We start from the raw sequence: 16,337 nt of genomic DNA on the forward strand, positions 1-16,337 counted from the left end.
TTTCTCATTGTCCCATTCGTTCAACCGGAGGAATGGTAGCACTGGTTCGTTGTTCGACAACTCGTCCAGATCTTCGACATTTATGTAGCTGTCGGAAGGTGAACACCAGGCAGTGTGGATATCGAGAGCATTACCATCGCTATTATAGGGATCGAGGAATGAATTTTCCATGATCTCACCGCTTTCGTGTAGATGTTCATGAATCCTTGGGGGAAAACCGCGATTGCTGCACGAAAGCATTCCAGCGTTGCTGCTGGTTGAAAAGACCCATGGAACCCATCGTGATAAAACTCCATGGCAGTCTTCAGGTTTTCATGGACCAGTCGTCTCGACAGAGGTCTCTCTCTGGACATATGATACCGCAGTAAGGACATGGAAAGTACTTGTGGCCAGAGAGATGGCTCGGTGCCGGGGGGCAGGTCAGATCCTCTCCTTGAGGGCTGACCACGGTCGATACGCGACTATGGTGCGAAATGACCGATCTCAAATCACCGGGCCCCATCACCTCTAGGTTCATTTTGGTCACCGACGTAGCCATCGACTTCACCGGGCCTGGTTCAATTGTTTGACGGACTGCCGCCGGATGTGGAAGAGCGACGGCGTCGGGGGGCAGCTTAGCGACAACCGGAGCCACTTCAGTCACGTCGCGCCCTAGGAGCTGAGCGTGTTTCTTCCAGTAGAGAAATTGCTGCTTCGTACGAGCATTGGCCATGCCGGCTCTAGCGATGAGCTAGTGGCTCGAGCCTGAACTCAGCTTCTTGGAAAGAGCCAACGCTGCTTAGCGATGATCCTAGCGAGGTCTCGTCGTCGAAAAAGCTGCTTCCGTCTCCCGTTTCGTCTGACTGATATGCTTTGTCGCGGTCATTCTCCACCGTTCTAAACGAAAATATAAAAAGAGACATCATTGGCGATATAACAGAATACATTCTGCCTTCCACCTAAAAGTGGTAGCGGAGCGAGGCATACCGTGTAGAAGAGGCTATCTCCTCCACGGTCCCCCAGGCACGGGCAAGAGCTGACTCTCTTTTGCCTTGGCGGGATATTTCAAGTTCGACTGTACATACTTTCGTTAAGCTCCATCACGATGACGGGGGAGACCATCATGCTCCTTTTAATCGCACTTCCCAGCAGGTGCATTGTCCTCCTCGAGGACATGGACACGGTGAATGTCACCAATTCGTGTCTTGACAGCCATGAGATACTCATACACCCGCGGGTATGCGAGACTCGAGTGCCACGGACAAGGCAGTGCATGGCATACGCGCGTCCACGTTTCGGCCTGCCCAAAGCCGCATGTCTCTGTCATGCTTGCTGAATGTCCTCGACGGCGTTGTATCACAGGAGGGTCTAATACTTATCATGACAACCAATCACCCCGACTGGCTCGACGAGGTTCTTTTACGACCGGGTTGGATAGACAAAACGATCGATTTCATTTTGGCGAATTGGAAAATGGAAGTGGTTGTGTTTACAGGAATGTAGGTGCTAGAAAGGGCTCTGCCAGAGTGCTTGCTCATATACTGTAGAAGTTCCGTAAAACTCTCGGTAGATTTGATTGCTGCGTGTAAAGAGACGACTGTTAGGCTCTCTGCTCACTGTATCTTTCTGCACTAATCTATGCATTTCGGCAACAGTATGTGCGGCCTTAATATCACCCCACCAAGTCCAGGCCTTGCATAACATCGGTATGGATACCAACTGTGTAATACCACTGTCAACGGCCGAAACTGAACACAAGTATCTTGCGTGCTCTCACATTTGAATATCAAAATCATCTTGCGTGATGCATCAAAGGCCAGTTAATACGTGTAGATCTTAATCATTTCGTTGTTATAGTACATATGGCGTTGTACTTTGCACTGTGAATCGCCTTCTCTAGACCGAGAAATTGAAAACTTAAGGGCCGACACATGGGCTTTCAGTCATTTTCCCATACCTTTTGGCTTGATAAAGATAGACTTTACTACTTCATACCTGCAATAACCAGCACTAAGTGGTGCATCATCGTACTTTGTAGAATCAAGTCCAATGAAGGAGAAACACACACACACACACACACACACAAGCACGCAGAGATCTCCCAATCTCAAACTTATGATAAAATGTGTTCCTATTCAAAAAGTTCTAGGCCCAGCGAAGTCTTCTCATCCTAACTGTGCGTCGTCCTAGTTGTACTGAATATGGTCTATCTTTTAGACGCCAAATGTAAATAACCATGGTTTAGGCTTACTCAATCATCCCCACAGCGTGCTCTGAACTGTCTAGTTACATCTTAGCGTGATGTCTTAGATGAGACTGGCACACATTCCTGCGGGTTATTACGATTGATCTTTGTTGGGTCAGTGACACCCCGTATAGACTCTCGAATAGCATTGACGCAATGTTCCGTATGACCCGTATCAGTCGCATGAGACATGAGATAAACATCCCTCTCGTTTCGAGTAGCTTCGACAGCAGCCTCCACACCCTGGTAGATAACGTAGAAACAATGTACGTCATGGTATTCCGGTGACCCCCAGAAATCCGTGTACTGCGACAAGGTTTGAGGGTCGTCATCGATGGGCTCAGTGAGATTCTCATCGCGGAAAAAGACTGGTTGTTTTAGCGACTTATAATAGCGAAGTGAAAGCTGTTCATTGAAACACTCCGGAGGTATCCAGTTGACCATCATCATGTCAAACGAACAGCCGGCGATCTGAGCTTCCTCTGAATTGAGACCGCAGTTTGTTCTTTGCAGTTGAGTTGACTGGTCCAGCATGCGGATTAGGGGCCCCATGGTGTAAAAAGTGGAGAAAGCCAAAGTAGCCACGATGGCAAACACAACGGACGCAATCAGGCATGCTAAGTGGTGCCAGCTGCGCCGAACGGAGGGTGAACGATTTGAAGAAGTCCCTTCAGGAAGGAAAGGTACATCGTCGTGGTCCATAATAATTGAAGAGGGTGTGTAAAAGCGACTTAAATCTTGTCCTAGGATGAGGATTTGGTAAACTTCGTCGTTGCGCGACCTGATATTAATAGAAAATTTATGATATCTGAGTCTCTAGATTGATTCCATTTAGTCACAGTCATGACTGAGGGGTTCTAATTGAGAGCTTGGCTGTCGTGTTGATGACGTGTATAGGCTTAGTCATTCTGACTGTACTGCGCTGGAGCTACACCAGCATCCACTAATAGGCCTGTCATCGGGACACTAATCCAATTTGTAATTATGGATAGCATAGCAGAATAGCACGGGACCGCCAAAGTCCTTAATTAAATGTCTAATGATTTGTAGTCATTCCAAACATGGTCAATAAGGCGCGGAATATTCGGATTAATTCAAAGTGACTAGACCTGCTGACTATCCATGAACTCTGGGTGTATCACATCAAGTAAACACATGAGGGCATGTAAACAAACCGTGCTAACCCATCACACACTTTTTCAGGACGAACCATCTAGTGTTGTGAAATATCTTAACTCTGTACACTTTCAACATATTGTGGATAATCTCGTTCCGATGACATCGCGCAGCCAATTGCGGCCACACTCACCTCTCACGCGTCTTTCTATCGATGATTGTGGGGTCGTGCTTGAAGATGTGAGCACACAGCATCTCATCATTATGACTTTGCCTAGTTTTGGGTAAGATAAATCGGTCATCACCAGATATGCTCTTTGACCATACCTGACGACTCTTAGGCTTCAACTAGTGTGGACATTGATATTCTCGCAAGGGAATGTATGTTCTCAGCGCCCGACACCGCGCACTTTCAAATATATGGATGATTTTACTAATTGGAAATGAGAAGGCTCACCTGATATCATTGTCTTTAACTCGAGCAGTGGCATCTGCCCTCTGGATAATAGGCCCACTATGTGGCTTGTTCGTTCAGCCTTTAGTAGGATGGTTTAGTGACACATCATCTCGCAGTCGACGAAAGCCACTTTTGGTGATTGGTGCTGCTGGAATTGTGTTCTTTCTGTCTGTCTTGGCTTGGGTGCCCAGTATTGCATCAGCTCTAAAGGGGGCGTTTTCCATGGGTGAAGAAGCTCAGAAGCTGACTAAGATTTTCTTGGCTATATTGTCCATCCTTGGTCTCAATTTGTTCATTCAGCCATATCAGATCGCTTCCAGGTGTATGCTGTACGACACCTGCCCACCTACGCAGCAACTACAAGCAAGTGCATGGAACAGCATGGCGATCAGCCTTGGTAATATATTAGGGTATTTGATGGGTGTAGTGGATCTTCCGATGCCTACCACACTTCCAACATTGACCAAGTTACAAAGGACCACTTTGTTAATAGCTGCATCTTTGCTGATTTGCACAATGTTGGCATACATGTTCACAACTGAAGCAAGGAATGATACCTACCACTTGGAGTCAGTCATATCGAACTCATGTTCTCCCCGACATATACTTCAAAATATTACACAGACCGGCTGGCTTGTGTCCCGTGTCACATCAAGGATCCTTGAGACGCAATTTCTACATTGGATGGGATGGTTCACAGTAATCTATTATCACACCAGGTATGTATCAAGTATTTGGGCAATGCTGAAGTAATGTTGTAGACGCGTGGCTAACGTCTGGTGTCTTACAAGTTACATCGCCGGACTCCACGCAAAGCATTCTACAGTAGCATCTCCAGATTCCGATGATGCCAATATACAAGCGGGTTCTCTTTCAGGACTTTATTTTGCCATAGTGTCGTTCAGTGTGAACTCGCTGTGTGTTACCATTTTCAACCAGATATCATTGACCAACGGTGCATCTTCAAGACGGAGAACAGAACCCTGCTTTGCACTCAACCTCTCGATCTACGATCTCTGGATATTCGGCCAATTGCTCTTCTTCTTAGCTGCAACAGTTGGCACATGTTTTGTAGACACCGTCTCGGGTGGAACATTTTTGATGTCCATTCTAGGCGTTCCAGGAGCACTGAACAGTTGGATCCCGTACGGTATCGTTGGGTCCGAAATCACTGAAAGGGATCTCCCTGCCGGCATGATGTCTAGCCTTCAGAATGCGGCAATCTCAGCACCACAAATACTATCTGCTGCGGTCTGTGCAGTAATCCTGGAAGTCGTCAGAGTGCTCGGCGGAACAGGCGATGTTGTTTGGACAATGAGGTTTGGAGGCTGTGTGGCTTTACTAGCCATCTATCCAATAAACTGCCTGAGGCTGAATGCATAGCGATGCGAAGACTTGGTGCCCATTTATTTACTTCGAGAATCTTATACAATCTCAGGCCGTATCTTGAAACAGTTTCATGTTGAAACTAGTCCTGGAAGTGCCGAGAGTAATTACCACTTTTCTGTTCATGGAAACACAAATAATAAAGAGCTCCAGGTGGTGCAACTGAATGTGGGCCGGCAGGCGACGGTGCACAGGAGCCTGATGAATGACGAGAGGATGAGGGAAGTATCGATCGTGGCCATACAAGAACCACAGGCGAGGATGAAGGAATGCTGATGACGGTGCCGTGGGCACACTATGGATGGACAAAGCTGGTCCCAACCGAGAGCAGGGAAGGGAGATGGACAATTCGGAGCATACTGGGGGTAAAGAAGGAGCTGGAAGCAGAGCAGATGTCGATCGCGTCACCGGACATGACGGGGGTGATGATTAGAATAGGAGACAGGAAAGTGCTGGTAGTCTCGGCGTATATTCCGCTAACCGATCAGGAAGCTCTTCGGGATGCGTGTGATCTACTGCGCGCGGTAGTTAACAACGCGTAAAGGGGACGAGGAGAAGTTGTAGATGTCATGCTGGTTGGAGATTTCAATCAGCACGATCAATTGTGGGGAGGAGAGGATGTGACGTTGGCTAGGCAAGGAGAGGCAAATGCGATTATCGACCTGATGAGCGACTGCTCTTTACAGAGTCTTCTACCGCGAGGGACGAAGACGTGGGAGAAGGGTGCTTCGGCGACGACGATTGATCTGGTGTTGGCTAGCAGCAGCTTAGCAAGGCAAGTAGCGCACTGTATTACCGCGGATGCAGACCACGGATCCGACTATCGAGTAATCGAGACAATAATAGACATGGATATGTCAGACTTCTAACCGAGAGAGCGCTTGCTCTTACGTAATGCACCTTGGAAGGAAATCAACGAACGGATCGTGCGTACGTTGGAGACGTTACTAGTGGGAGACACGTGTTACGAATCTACGATTCTAACCAACGCAACAGGCCCGATGGCAGGCCCAGTGGATACAGGACAAAGAAGGAGGGGAAAGTCACACAGGAGTGGCTAGCTGCAGGAGAAGCCAGCTAGTACAAGGATCACAAGTCACGTGACTTACAAGGATGGATCATTTGGATATGAAATGATCCAACATATCCAGTTAGGACCAATAGTATCCATGAAGGATCTAATGGCCCCATTTGTCACGACCTGGGTTGCATCGCATTGGTAGAGACCTCGATTAGGTGCTATCGACGAAGATTCTACTCTAAGGAGCGAAGGAAAGAAGATGACAACTTAGGTTTGAGGGAGCGCGACTAAGTCGTCCACGCTTGGCGGGGCTCCTACAGGGGTTATGATTGGCTTCCCATCTGGCACTGCCATGGCAGGTGTTCCAGCTGTAAGTCACCTGGTTGTAGTGAGTCTGTGAGGGTTGACCTTCACAACCGCGTGCACTACTTCAGATACTGCCGACGTCAAATAGTCCGTCTTTTGTTGTACCGTGTTGTAACGAAACCTCTAATAGTCTAGCTGCGTAAACCACTAAAGAGTCTGTAAGGGTTTGTGCTAGTAAGTAAGTCCTGCTGCGGAGTCCTCAAGCAATAATATCGGGGTCTGACGTATGGAGTATAGTGCTTTGGGGTAACTGGGAATAGAGTCGTCAAGGCAGTTTGCCTCACCAATGGGTTAGATTGATGCTTAGATTGATCACTGAAGTAGAGACTGTCTATCTATGAAATGCCTGGGAGTCCTGTCCCTTATATATCCATTCCCTCCTTCACTGATAAATGGTGTGAAGGTCAACCCTCGCAGACTCACTACAACCAGGTGACTTACAGCTGGAACACCTGCCATGGCAGTGCCAGATGGGAAGCCAATCATAACCCCTGCAGGAGCCCCGCCAAGCGTGGACGACTTAGTCGCGCTTCCTCAAACCTAAGTTTGTGATCTTCTTTCCTTCGCTCCTTAGAGTAGAATCTTCGTCGATAGCACCTAATCGAGGTCTCTACCAATGCGATGCAACCCAGGTCGTGACAATCGCTGCCCCTCCCTAAGTTGGAGGGGTCACAGTAGCCTATTTATACAGTCCCAAGCCCCGCTGGGGGGAGCCAGCGCGCCACTGGAGCCTACTCGCTGCATAGGTGCTACAAGCCACTGTGGCTTATTGTAACGAGGATACCACACGTCTCACAATATAATAGTCAGGTAGTGCAAAGGGTAGCTAGAAGTAGGCCAGTGTATGGGTGCGTATATTGCAAGACTGATTCTTGAAGAATCTAAACTAGGTGCGAGCGTCTCGAGTTCTCCTCTTAAGCTGGGCGGTTCCGGGGTTCTACCGGATCGGGGGGCGAATCCCTCCCGACTCAGCTTGTCAGCTGAGACCGGCCCGCCACAACGGCTCTTTCCTTACACGCTGCCCACCTTGTTGACTTCGCCTACCTAGCGATAATAGGGAGATTGGTGCAGTTTAGGAATTCGAATCGTTAATCCGACCCCTTATCGGACCTCGCCTATCCGATAACGCTCGTCGGCGAACCCGTCCCCTCACGATAGAAGGCGCGCAGCACGCCCTCTCGCCGCGATTCATGCGAGCGTCTAGACCACGTTACGGTCTATCCACTTGAGCGTATGGTTGAGATGTATACGCTCGACGAGAACCCCAATTAGCAGATACTACGACTTGTCGCGACAAAAAATAGTCGAGCATCTTCTGCACATCAGCAGCATCCCACCCCTGAGGACGAATTTAAGTGCCACATTACCACACTTATCGGTAGTTCAGGCAGGGGTTGTAGCACAGACTTAGGGAGGGACAGGAGGTTTAGTAGTCGTTTGGCTACAAGTTTACCTGTATAACCGCCCGACGCGGCTTAAGGCCCGCTATATCATCTATAGCCCCTTAAGGGAGTACTTGTAGAGGTACCGAGGGTTAACACCTATGGCGTATTTAATATTTTATATATCCATCTCTCCTTCACTGATCCCCACTTGGATATGTTGAATATGTTAGCTATCCAAGCTATCCACCCTGGTAAGTCACGTGACCTGTCGGTCCTTTCCTTTCTCCGATGTGGGGTGATCCTAGCGTCTGTATCCACCTGGCCTGCCAACGGGCCTGTAATGTTGGTTCAGGGCCAACGGTTCGTAACACTAGCGTTCTGCTTGAAGTTAATTCCTCTAAGTGCTCAGAGTCCTATCCTCGGCGACTGAAGCGTGACCTGCTAGGTTAGTTAGTATACTTTAGAGGTGTCCCTACTATTATATATATTTTTGTCTTTTCTTATCCTTAACTGTCTGTTACTCTTGCTGTTAGCTATAGTCGACCTGTCGCTATAGAAAACTTAATCGTATCTCGAACCGTGTCAGGTGCGAATAAGTGTAAGGAAAGAGCCGTTGTGGCGGGCCGGTCTCAGCTGACAAGCTGAGTCGGGAGGGATTCGCCCCCCGATCCGGTAGAACCCCGGAACCGCCCAGCTTAAGAGGAGAACTCGAGACGCTCGCACCTAGTTTAGATTCTTCAAGAATCAGTCTTGCAGTATACGCACCCATACACTGGCCTACTTCTAGCTACCCTTTGCACTACCTGACTATTATATTGTGAGACGTGTGGTATCCCCGTTACACAGCGCGCCGTAAGGGTTGACTAAACCCCCTTGTGTGTCAGCTGCGGGATTCGAACCCGCGACTCGTCACCGACCCAAGTGGGTGAGACTTGGGTCGGGACTTATCTACCAGCAAAGTGACCAACTACACCAGCCGACTTCAGCATCTTATTCTGCTCGCAGTTTTCGCATTTGTCCTTTGTGTGTCAATCATTGAAATTGATGAGTATTCTTTTAAAAGGGTGCAGTGATCGCTCATCACGCGGGGCGATCCTCGAGACCAACAAGTCTCGATGATCTGAGTTGGATCAATCTTTGTTTGGTCCATGCGCCCGCGAAGGAATGAAATGCATCCGCACCGAAGTTTCTGAACAAGCCCCGCACCGAAGTTTCTGAACAAGCCCCGCACCGAAGTTTCTGAACAAGCCATGCACGGGAAACGATACAATGTAGTGAAGTCATTCATCAACTCAACAGAGTGTTGGAGGAGTTGAGCCGTTGCCCAAATCAAAGTTCTGGGAAGCACATTCCTTTCAAGCTCCCAGCATGATTGGCTTGCGATTGCTCGTGAGATCTATTCTTCACTGATCCCAGACGCGTTCCCCAGCATAGCTTGCCTCCCCGTCGAGGAAGGAAAAATCCATCAATATGAAAGTATGCACAAGCAACAATCCTCTGGCCTGTTGTCGTGACGAGATGCATCCGTAGTATGCTAATGCCGAACTTGCTCAAGTAACGACTGCCATGGCTGACGAGGACTGAAGAGCGGCGCGGCCGCGATGGTCTCGGCTGAGTCCAGAGGAACTGCAAAGTCGGCTGGCAGGTTTGGGACTCATAGCCAATAATCCTGAACAGGCCGTCCTCTGCAGCAAGTACCAATACGCATTGCAGCCAAAGTGCGAGTGTGTCGCACGGCATTTGGCTGATAAGCATCAAGTACCGAAAGGTCTACGGACCGCACTGCGAGTAGTGATCTGGCTGAATTTATATGTGCAGGTCCGGGGAAATATCACCGACTTCAACGTGTCGGCGAGTCGTAGTGTCTAGGCTCGGTCGTACGTCTCAAGGACAGGGAGGGAGCCCGATTGCCGATGGTCGGGCTTGTAGCCTGTGCCATCGTTGGGAATGCGGTCGGCGCGGTGCGTATCGAATTTGCATATCGAGGAGATCGTAGCTAGTCAACCAGCGAGGGTCTCGTGCTCCCTGGTGCCACCGGTGCTGGTCAGAACCCGGTGGGGGTCTCTGGGAAATCGATGCGCACCCGTAGGTGAACTTAGTCGCTACCGAGCAGAGAGGAAGCCGTTCTGGAGGACAGCCTCGAGCCGGGAAATCTACTTTGAGCGTTAGCAACTATGGCGCCGGCGCCTAGCATATGTCGAACTCGCAACTCCAGGACCCGGCAGAGGAGTACTGGCTTGGCGCGTGTGCTTCTGGCGCGCCAGCTCTATTGTCGTGGCCCCCTGCAAGTTTTCGCGACATATAGCGACCTCAACGGAACCATCGGGGCACTGGAACCCAGTGCGCCAATTGCGAAGGACTTGTCAATAGCGCGGCGGCCTGTGACCACCTCGTAAGTTTGAGCCGTGGCTCGAAAGCGTTGGTGTAGTCGGCATGCCACGCCTGGTGCAAAAAGGACCTGGGCAGGTTTTCGTCAGAGGTTTGGCGACCGAGGAGGATCGCGCAAGGAAGCGGCGACACGCTCTCGCGGACCTAGGAAACTCTTGGACATTATTCAGGAAGAAGCCTAGACGCAACTTGTTAGATCTCAACGTAGCGGGTTGGCACGACGCAGGTGAAGGGATTCGAGGTTTTTGTATGACACTGGCCGGCAGGGGGGAGGGTGGGGCTTGTTGTCTTGGGGCTTGTCGTGACTAGTACCTTAGGTCAATCCGCAAAGGTCACCCGAAAGCTCGATGTCAGATCAGCCATTTTATAAGCTTGAAAGGCACACCACAGGATAGTATTGAGGCTAGTTCGACTGACGACACTACTGAGAGTTATGGAACCAGTAAAAAAGGGGGAAAATAATAAGGGAGAAAACCGAAAGAGAAAAATCAAAGAGAAAAATAGAAGCCCAGATTTTACCTTTTTGTACCAAAACTGGTCCAGTCAGCTGTCCAAGCCCATCCCAACGGAGTCCTTTCCACGGCCCGCGGACGAGAAATCCGAACCTCTGGCGAGCAGTTCAACTTCAACGCTTAAGAACATTTCTCGATAGCTCAGAATAAAATCAATTAAATGTTCTGATCCACTCCAGGCCGGTGATCTATGTTGTATGCTTCTGCGGCATTGTCACGTATACTAATTCGGCCTTGCTAAAGTAGGATATCATATTGGCCGGCGAGTAGCGCTAGCTGACAGGGGACGCAGGGAAGCTTTTGGCTACCTTATAGTGGAGTTAGCAGCGGAGCGATCGGGACAATGCCAAGAACGAAGCCAACGGCGCCAACGCCAACGCCAGGGCAGTCAAATCATGAAAGCATGATAGTTTGAACCTTTCCCTCTTGCAGATCTCGGACCCGTAGTCGGTTATACCAGCAACTTTGCATCGTAATCTATTATTGCTGAAATATGGCATCCCCTGATCCACCTGTCGGCCTGTTCAACCACCGGTTCGTGGTCTGCGACTAATGCCAGCACGCGTGTATGTACGACGAAATCCAACAGAACAGCATCTACCCAGCCAAGCCCACGCCGACCTCGAAATGCACAAACGGCAAAAGATGGCAGAAGCCTCTCGAGCGCTCTCCGACATCCCTTGTATGCCGGCCGATCTTCCCAGCATCCTGCGCGACGGCGCATGCGGCCACGGCATCGAAAAATAGCTGTCAGCAGGCTCTGACCCAGAGGTGCGCGCTGCTAAACCAGTTAGCTCATCGCGCGATCCATATGGTAGACAAGAAGCTGAAGCCGGAGCCGTGCGTGCGGCGAGTAGGACAGACGTGCCTCATTGCAGGGCTCACGAGCGCGGACGACCTTTACTTCCTCCGCGGCACACACCAAATACCCTAGAAGGACGGGACAATCCTGTTGGAGCTCTGAGCTAGCCATGCGCGAGTGGCCGACAAGGCGCAGAAGCAGGTGTGTAGCCTTGGGCTCGACAGTCTTCGATATGGCAAGGAAAATGGAGCAGAAGAAGCACACGCCTTTCCAGCAGCTTATAGCCAAAGACGCACACGTGCGGTATCGGATGTTTACTAATTTTTAGTAGACTGCTACGTGATGACCTCAATCTATGATCCAACCTCATATATTAAAAAAAAACACCATATCCGGTCGGTTGTCTGGGAGTTATGTCTGTCTCGCTCATACTATTGAAATTGGGCAGTGAACGAGTACGGGTGGCAGTTTCGTTGTCTGATACAATAATAGGAACGGGGTTCCCAGAATTGCTGAGTCATTTCGTCAGCGGTTCAGCGCGGCCAACAGAAAATTTCTCTCAATCACGACGGAAAACCGAAGCTGGGATTTGATGGGCACAGTGTCATGGAAGCTGTCCAGTGGAACTCTTGGCTAGGATTGAGGATGTTACTGGACTTAATATGAAGGTTCTGTTCGGGATTTTCGTTAGAACCAGCGTCCATACGTAACATTAAAGGGTTACAACTAGCAATTTAACTTGGTTTTTTTTTGGTCTCTCCTTTCCCCATAGTAGTAGTGACAATAGCTGTCGTGGCTCGTAACAACTTAGTGCAAAGTTGGTGCGTACAGTGAAACATGCTGGATGTAAGCGGTCATCACAATCTTTGTCAGCTCTGCATGCGCTGTATAGTGCCAGAGTCTGGTCATACAGGACAGTAATCTTGTAACTAATGATGCGCCAATAGAACATAATCTGGTAATCAAAATCTGGGGCAGAAGCATAGCAGAGGGCCTGTTTTCTGCCCCGTGATGTGGTCTTTGAGAACATATTGGCTTGGCTCCTCATCGTCCCTCATGCCAACAGGGACGCCGGCGTCTGCTCTTCGAAAATCAAATTCCCAGCACAAACGAGCAATGGTCAACAGGATCTGAGCAACAGCCAGTGGCTTCCCCACACAACTCCTGGGCCCTATGTTGAATGGAAAATAGGGCCGATTGACTCCTTTCTCAAGCCACCGTTCAGGCCTGAAGCTCGTGGGATTTTCCCAATTATCCGGGCTATTCTGCATTGCGTAGACCCCTGCGCCAACCTCACAGCCACCTGGGAAGAAAGTATCCCCAATAGTGGTACCGTCGTTTTCAACTAAACGCCAAAGCGGACCACCACCTGGTGGCGACAACCGCAGCGCTTCGTCAAGACAAGCACGTAAAAACACACAGGAATTGATCTTCTTGCCGAGTCTAATCTCATCTAGTGAGGCAAAAGTTGACCTGACCTCTTCTGTAACTCGATCATAAGAGCGAGCCGAGCCCGCCAGATAATGGATCAGTGCTGCCATGGCCGTCGAGGAAGTATCACTACCTAACATGCCCCAAATCGTTAGAACCTTGACTAGCGTCGATTTTGCGTAATCTTACCAGCTACAATGAATGTCGCAGTTTCTGCGCTTAACTCTTTGATGCTCAATTTGTCACCTGTCTCGGGATCTTCGCATTTCTGCAGAAAAGAAAAAATATCCCTATTGTTTGATTCATCTTGCCGCAATCGTGACTTGAGCAGATCTCGAAGAAATACCACAAAGGTTTGAGCTGCCTTCGATGAATCTCGCATGAGCATGCGATCTAGGCGGCAGAGGGATAATGCAGGTGCCTGCCATAGCACGCTAAGCCGTATGTTCGAACATTCAATGGCCTGCATTACGGGGCGATGTCGGGGGTCTTCCATAGTGCGATAGTCTAGATTGAATGACAAAGCTGTCATCAGGTCGAATGAGAGACGGTTGACTAGAGCGGTTAGTTAAGTCCACGAATTGATGTTATTCGCAGTGAACCACACATACAATTTTCAGCCATATCTTGAGAAACCGTCCATTCTCCTTCTAGTGAAGTTCCACGAATTATTTGGCAAAAGTTATCAAGCTTGGAGACAATAAGACTCTCGAACATGCGTAGACTACTTTCAGAGAAAGCCTGGCTGATGACTCGTCTTCGGCGTGCGTGTTGGACTTTGTTTGAAAGAGTTAATGTATTTAATGCGTGGGATGACAAGATCTTGTATCCGTCAAATTTTCTGACATGAGCTCCATGTCCGTAGATATCTGCATCAAGACTTGCAAATCAATGAACTGTTTGTCTCAATTCAGAGCTTTCGATAAACACGTGGGGGTAAGCCTACCGTGCAGAGCTTGTGGAGAGTTAATCAATATACGGTTAGGGGCATATCGTACATAAACACCTACAATTTTAGTAGTCGATCAGTGTTGATTCTTGCATGCGCGCGCGATTACGCCTCAAAGACGTACCGAATTTACAATGACATCGGAGTATGTCTATATGTATATCGCCTTTCCAAGCATGATATGCACCATATAAATTGGTGAACTTGGCCAGCAGCGGCCCGGGGTATCTCGCCAAGGGATGAAAAAAGACACAATAGGAAATCCAGTAAATTAACTAGATAATTCGATCAGCCTTCGTCGACAGCTATTCATGAATTGAGGATTTGAACGTACAAGAGTAGTGGCACCAGCCAAAACGACCATGATCACATCCTGAGAACTTAAATATGTGGACGGATGTACTTTTTCGTTGATCACCCCTGGCCCGAACATAATGAATTGCACCACTTGAGGTCTTTTGGGATAAGAGCTAACAACGTTCTGCGTAACCAAGTGATGATATTTGTCGAACAAAGAATCTTTATTAAGATGGACTCATCAGTCCTTAATATATTTAGCTTTCTGCTTAATTGAAGGGGAGGTCTGCTATTGTTCAACTGCCCTTCAAGTCTGTTCGTCGCTGAATTTACGAGCCCTTACTCGGCGACAAATCGGCGACTTAAGGCGAATCCCCCGCCCCTCAGGTCCCGCTGTGTTTCATCGGCTCGGCGACTTTTTGAAGAAAAAAAAAACGCATCGGAACGTTCTCGCTGCAATAACTTTTACTAAACTAGATGCCGGTTATTTTTACTGTCCACTGTTAGTAATAACACGTGCTTCGCTCCCTTTCCGTCGTTTATTACACACTCTAGGTTTCCTCGTTTATACTAAATATACTGAATATTATTCAGTTATTATATATCAATACTTAGTATATTCTCTAGTAAGGCCGGCTACTAGAACTTGTGTTTGATACTGTTTGCCTTAGTCATACTATCTTATTAATAAGAACCAGAAGGATAATGAAGAAGTTTAACTACTAATATCCCTACTTTTCTGCTCTCTAATAATATTGAATCTACTTATAATAAAATCTGATATTTCTCACATATTACTATAAGCTAATCATATTACGTAATACTTCTATACTAGTTTATAAATTAAGTGCTTTAGTAATAGTACATACTGTAAAACTCCCGGATTCCTCCCTAATTACCCTGAGAGCAGGTGGAGACGTTACAGTAATAGATTTTTAGGGAAGGGGGTGGGGGGATTTGGCTTTATAATAAGGCAGTAATAGTTAAGTATGTGTAAGTGTAAGGGTCAAGGGTAATGTCGATGCAATTAGCCTAGCCTACTCTACGAGTACTATCCATCTATGAAGAGAAAAACATTAGATACATTCAGTGTGGTGAACCCTTCTCCCTTTTATCCTTCTGTCCTCCCGTCTCGTCGTTTCAGGAATCTTCGAGGAGTGAAGCTTACTCAGAGATTTCCGTGGGTCCAAGTGCTGTCGGAGTGAAGCTTATTCAGAGATTTCCGTGGGTCTTTCTGGCCGAAGGCGTCGCAGAGGCCACATACCGGTCATAGACCGTGACAGTGACAGTAAGCTACTATGCAATTACTATCACACACGTAGTGATGTCAAGAGTAGATAGTATATTCCCGAACGTTGACAGAAATAGAATATATCACGTATCACATATAACGAATATCCTATCCAGTACTGTTCTCGTAGGATCGGTTGATAAGCTAGCTGCTCGAATACTGTAACGAAAATAACTTGTTCGATAGATTGATGAACTGACTTTGGGTTATGACTAGAAACTCTACTATATCAGATATTCGCTTATTATGCGGACACGTGCTGGGTAGGATTTCTAGTGAAATAGACAATCTCGGTATTGTACACAATCTGGCTGACTGTGTTTTCTTATAGATGATGTAGTGCTGTGGTCATTGGCAGTGGCCACTACTGATGAGCTTAATTGAAGGGTCCCACAAACGGAACAACGATAATATCAGGGCACTTTTCTGGAAGATCGTTATGTATTATCTTGCAGCACAACAAGTGGTCCGTGGAAGGCGCCACTCGATGTTCAGCTTACAGGGAAATCCATTCAAATACCAGAAAGCCTCTGGTACAGTACATACAATTGTCATTATCGTACAGCTGGTGTACCGTTGAGATTTCCAAGTTGCCCTTACAGCACCGTACACTTCTTTGGTTTTTGACCTCGATTGACAGATTGTTAATTTCAATTATGTAGCGAAGAAGAAAACAAAGATTTTGCAGCACTCGAGACGATGCTATTCTTCA

At 48.0% G+C, this 16,337-nt stretch overlaps 5 protein-coding genes and 1 non-coding gene across 6 annotated transcripts; 1 reads left to right on the forward strand and 5 right to left on the reverse strand.

The window, feature by feature from the left end:
- Positions 1–304: 304 nt before the first annotated feature.
- BCR38DRAFT_412317 (uncharacterized protein) lies at positions 305–712 on the reverse strand (the record flags this gene model as incomplete). The annotated part of the gene is made up of 1 exon (XM_040858677.1): positions 305–712. One exon carries the CDS (start codon positions 710–712, stop codon positions 305–307), a length of 408 nt encoding a protein of 135 aa, XP_040712551.1.
- Positions 713–2,272: 1,560 nt separating this feature from the next.
- BCR38DRAFT_488306 (uncharacterized protein) lies at positions 2,273–2,776 on the reverse strand (the record flags this gene model as incomplete). The annotated part of the gene is made up of 1 exon (XM_040864256.1): positions 2,273–2,776. One exon carries the CDS (start codon positions 2,774–2,776, stop codon positions 2,273–2,275), a length of 504 nt encoding a protein of 167 aa, XP_040712552.1.
- An 828-nt stretch (positions 2,777–3,604) lies between these two features.
- On the forward strand, positions 3,605–5,180 carry BCR38DRAFT_412319 (uncharacterized protein; the record flags this gene model as incomplete). The annotated part of the gene is made up of 4 exons (XM_040858678.1): positions 3,605–3,624; positions 3,682–3,721; positions 3,876–4,516; positions 4,559–5,180. 4 exons carry the CDS (start codon positions 3,605–3,607, stop codon positions 5,178–5,180), a joined length of 1,323 nt encoding a protein of 440 aa, XP_040712553.1.
- Positions 5,181–8,833: 3,653 nt separating this feature from the next.
- On the reverse strand, positions 8,834–8,936 carry BCR38DRAFT_t283. The gene has a single exon. It is a non-coding gene; the product is annotated as a tRNA-Thr (tRNA).
- Positions 8,937–9,004: 68 nt separating this feature from the next.
- Positions 9,005–9,806, reverse strand: BCR38DRAFT_54059 (uncharacterized protein). The gene has a single exon (XM_040865453.1). The coding sequence runs from the start codon at positions 9,708–9,710 to the stop codon at positions 9,285–9,287; it is 426 nt and encodes a 141-aa protein (XP_040712554.1). The 5' UTR covers positions 9,711–9,806; the 3' UTR covers positions 9,005–9,284.
- Positions 9,807–12,418: 2,612 nt separating this feature from the next.
- Positions 12,419–14,739, reverse strand: BCR38DRAFT_54063 (cytochrome P450). Its single transcript, XM_040865454.1, has 6 exons — positions 14,372–14,739; positions 14,162–14,312; positions 14,035–14,094; positions 13,700–13,957; positions 13,278–13,643; positions 12,419–13,221 (listed from the first exon to the last, which is right to left on the reverse strand). Exons 1-6 carry the CDS (start codon positions 14,468–14,470, stop codon positions 12,620–12,622), a joined length of 1,536 nt encoding a protein of 511 aa, XP_040712555.1. The 5' UTR covers positions 14,471–14,739; the 3' UTR covers positions 12,419–12,619.
- Positions 14,740–16,337: the final 1,598 nt, after the last annotated feature.

This window comes from Pseudomassariella vexata, assembly GCF_002105095.1.
Source record: "Pseudomassariella vexata strain CBS 129021 chromosome Unknown BCR38scaffold_12, whole genome shotgun sequence".
NCBI lineage: Eukaryota > Fungi > Ascomycota > Sordariomycetes > Amphisphaeriales > Pseudomassariaceae > Pseudomassariella > Pseudomassariella vexata.

Bases quoted from the DNA above. Each gene is read 5' to 3' on its own strand.
- BCR38DRAFT_54059 (XM_040865453.1), bottom strand. From the start codon at position 9,710: ATGCTTATCAGCCAAATGCCGTGCGACACACTCGCACTTTGGCTGCAA.
- BCR38DRAFT_54063 (XM_040865454.1), bottom strand. From the start codon at position 14,470: ATGTTCGGGCCAGGGGTGATCAACGAAAAAGTACATCCGTCCACATAT. The intron at 14,313-14,371 runs GTACGTTCAAAT...CGAATTATCTAG, and splicing joins TGGCTGGTGCCACTACTCTT to TTAATTTACTGGATTTCCTA. The intron at 13,644-13,699 runs GTATGTGTGGTT...TAACCGCTCTAG, and splicing joins TCAAGATATGGCTGAAAATT to TCAACCGTCTCTCATTCGAC.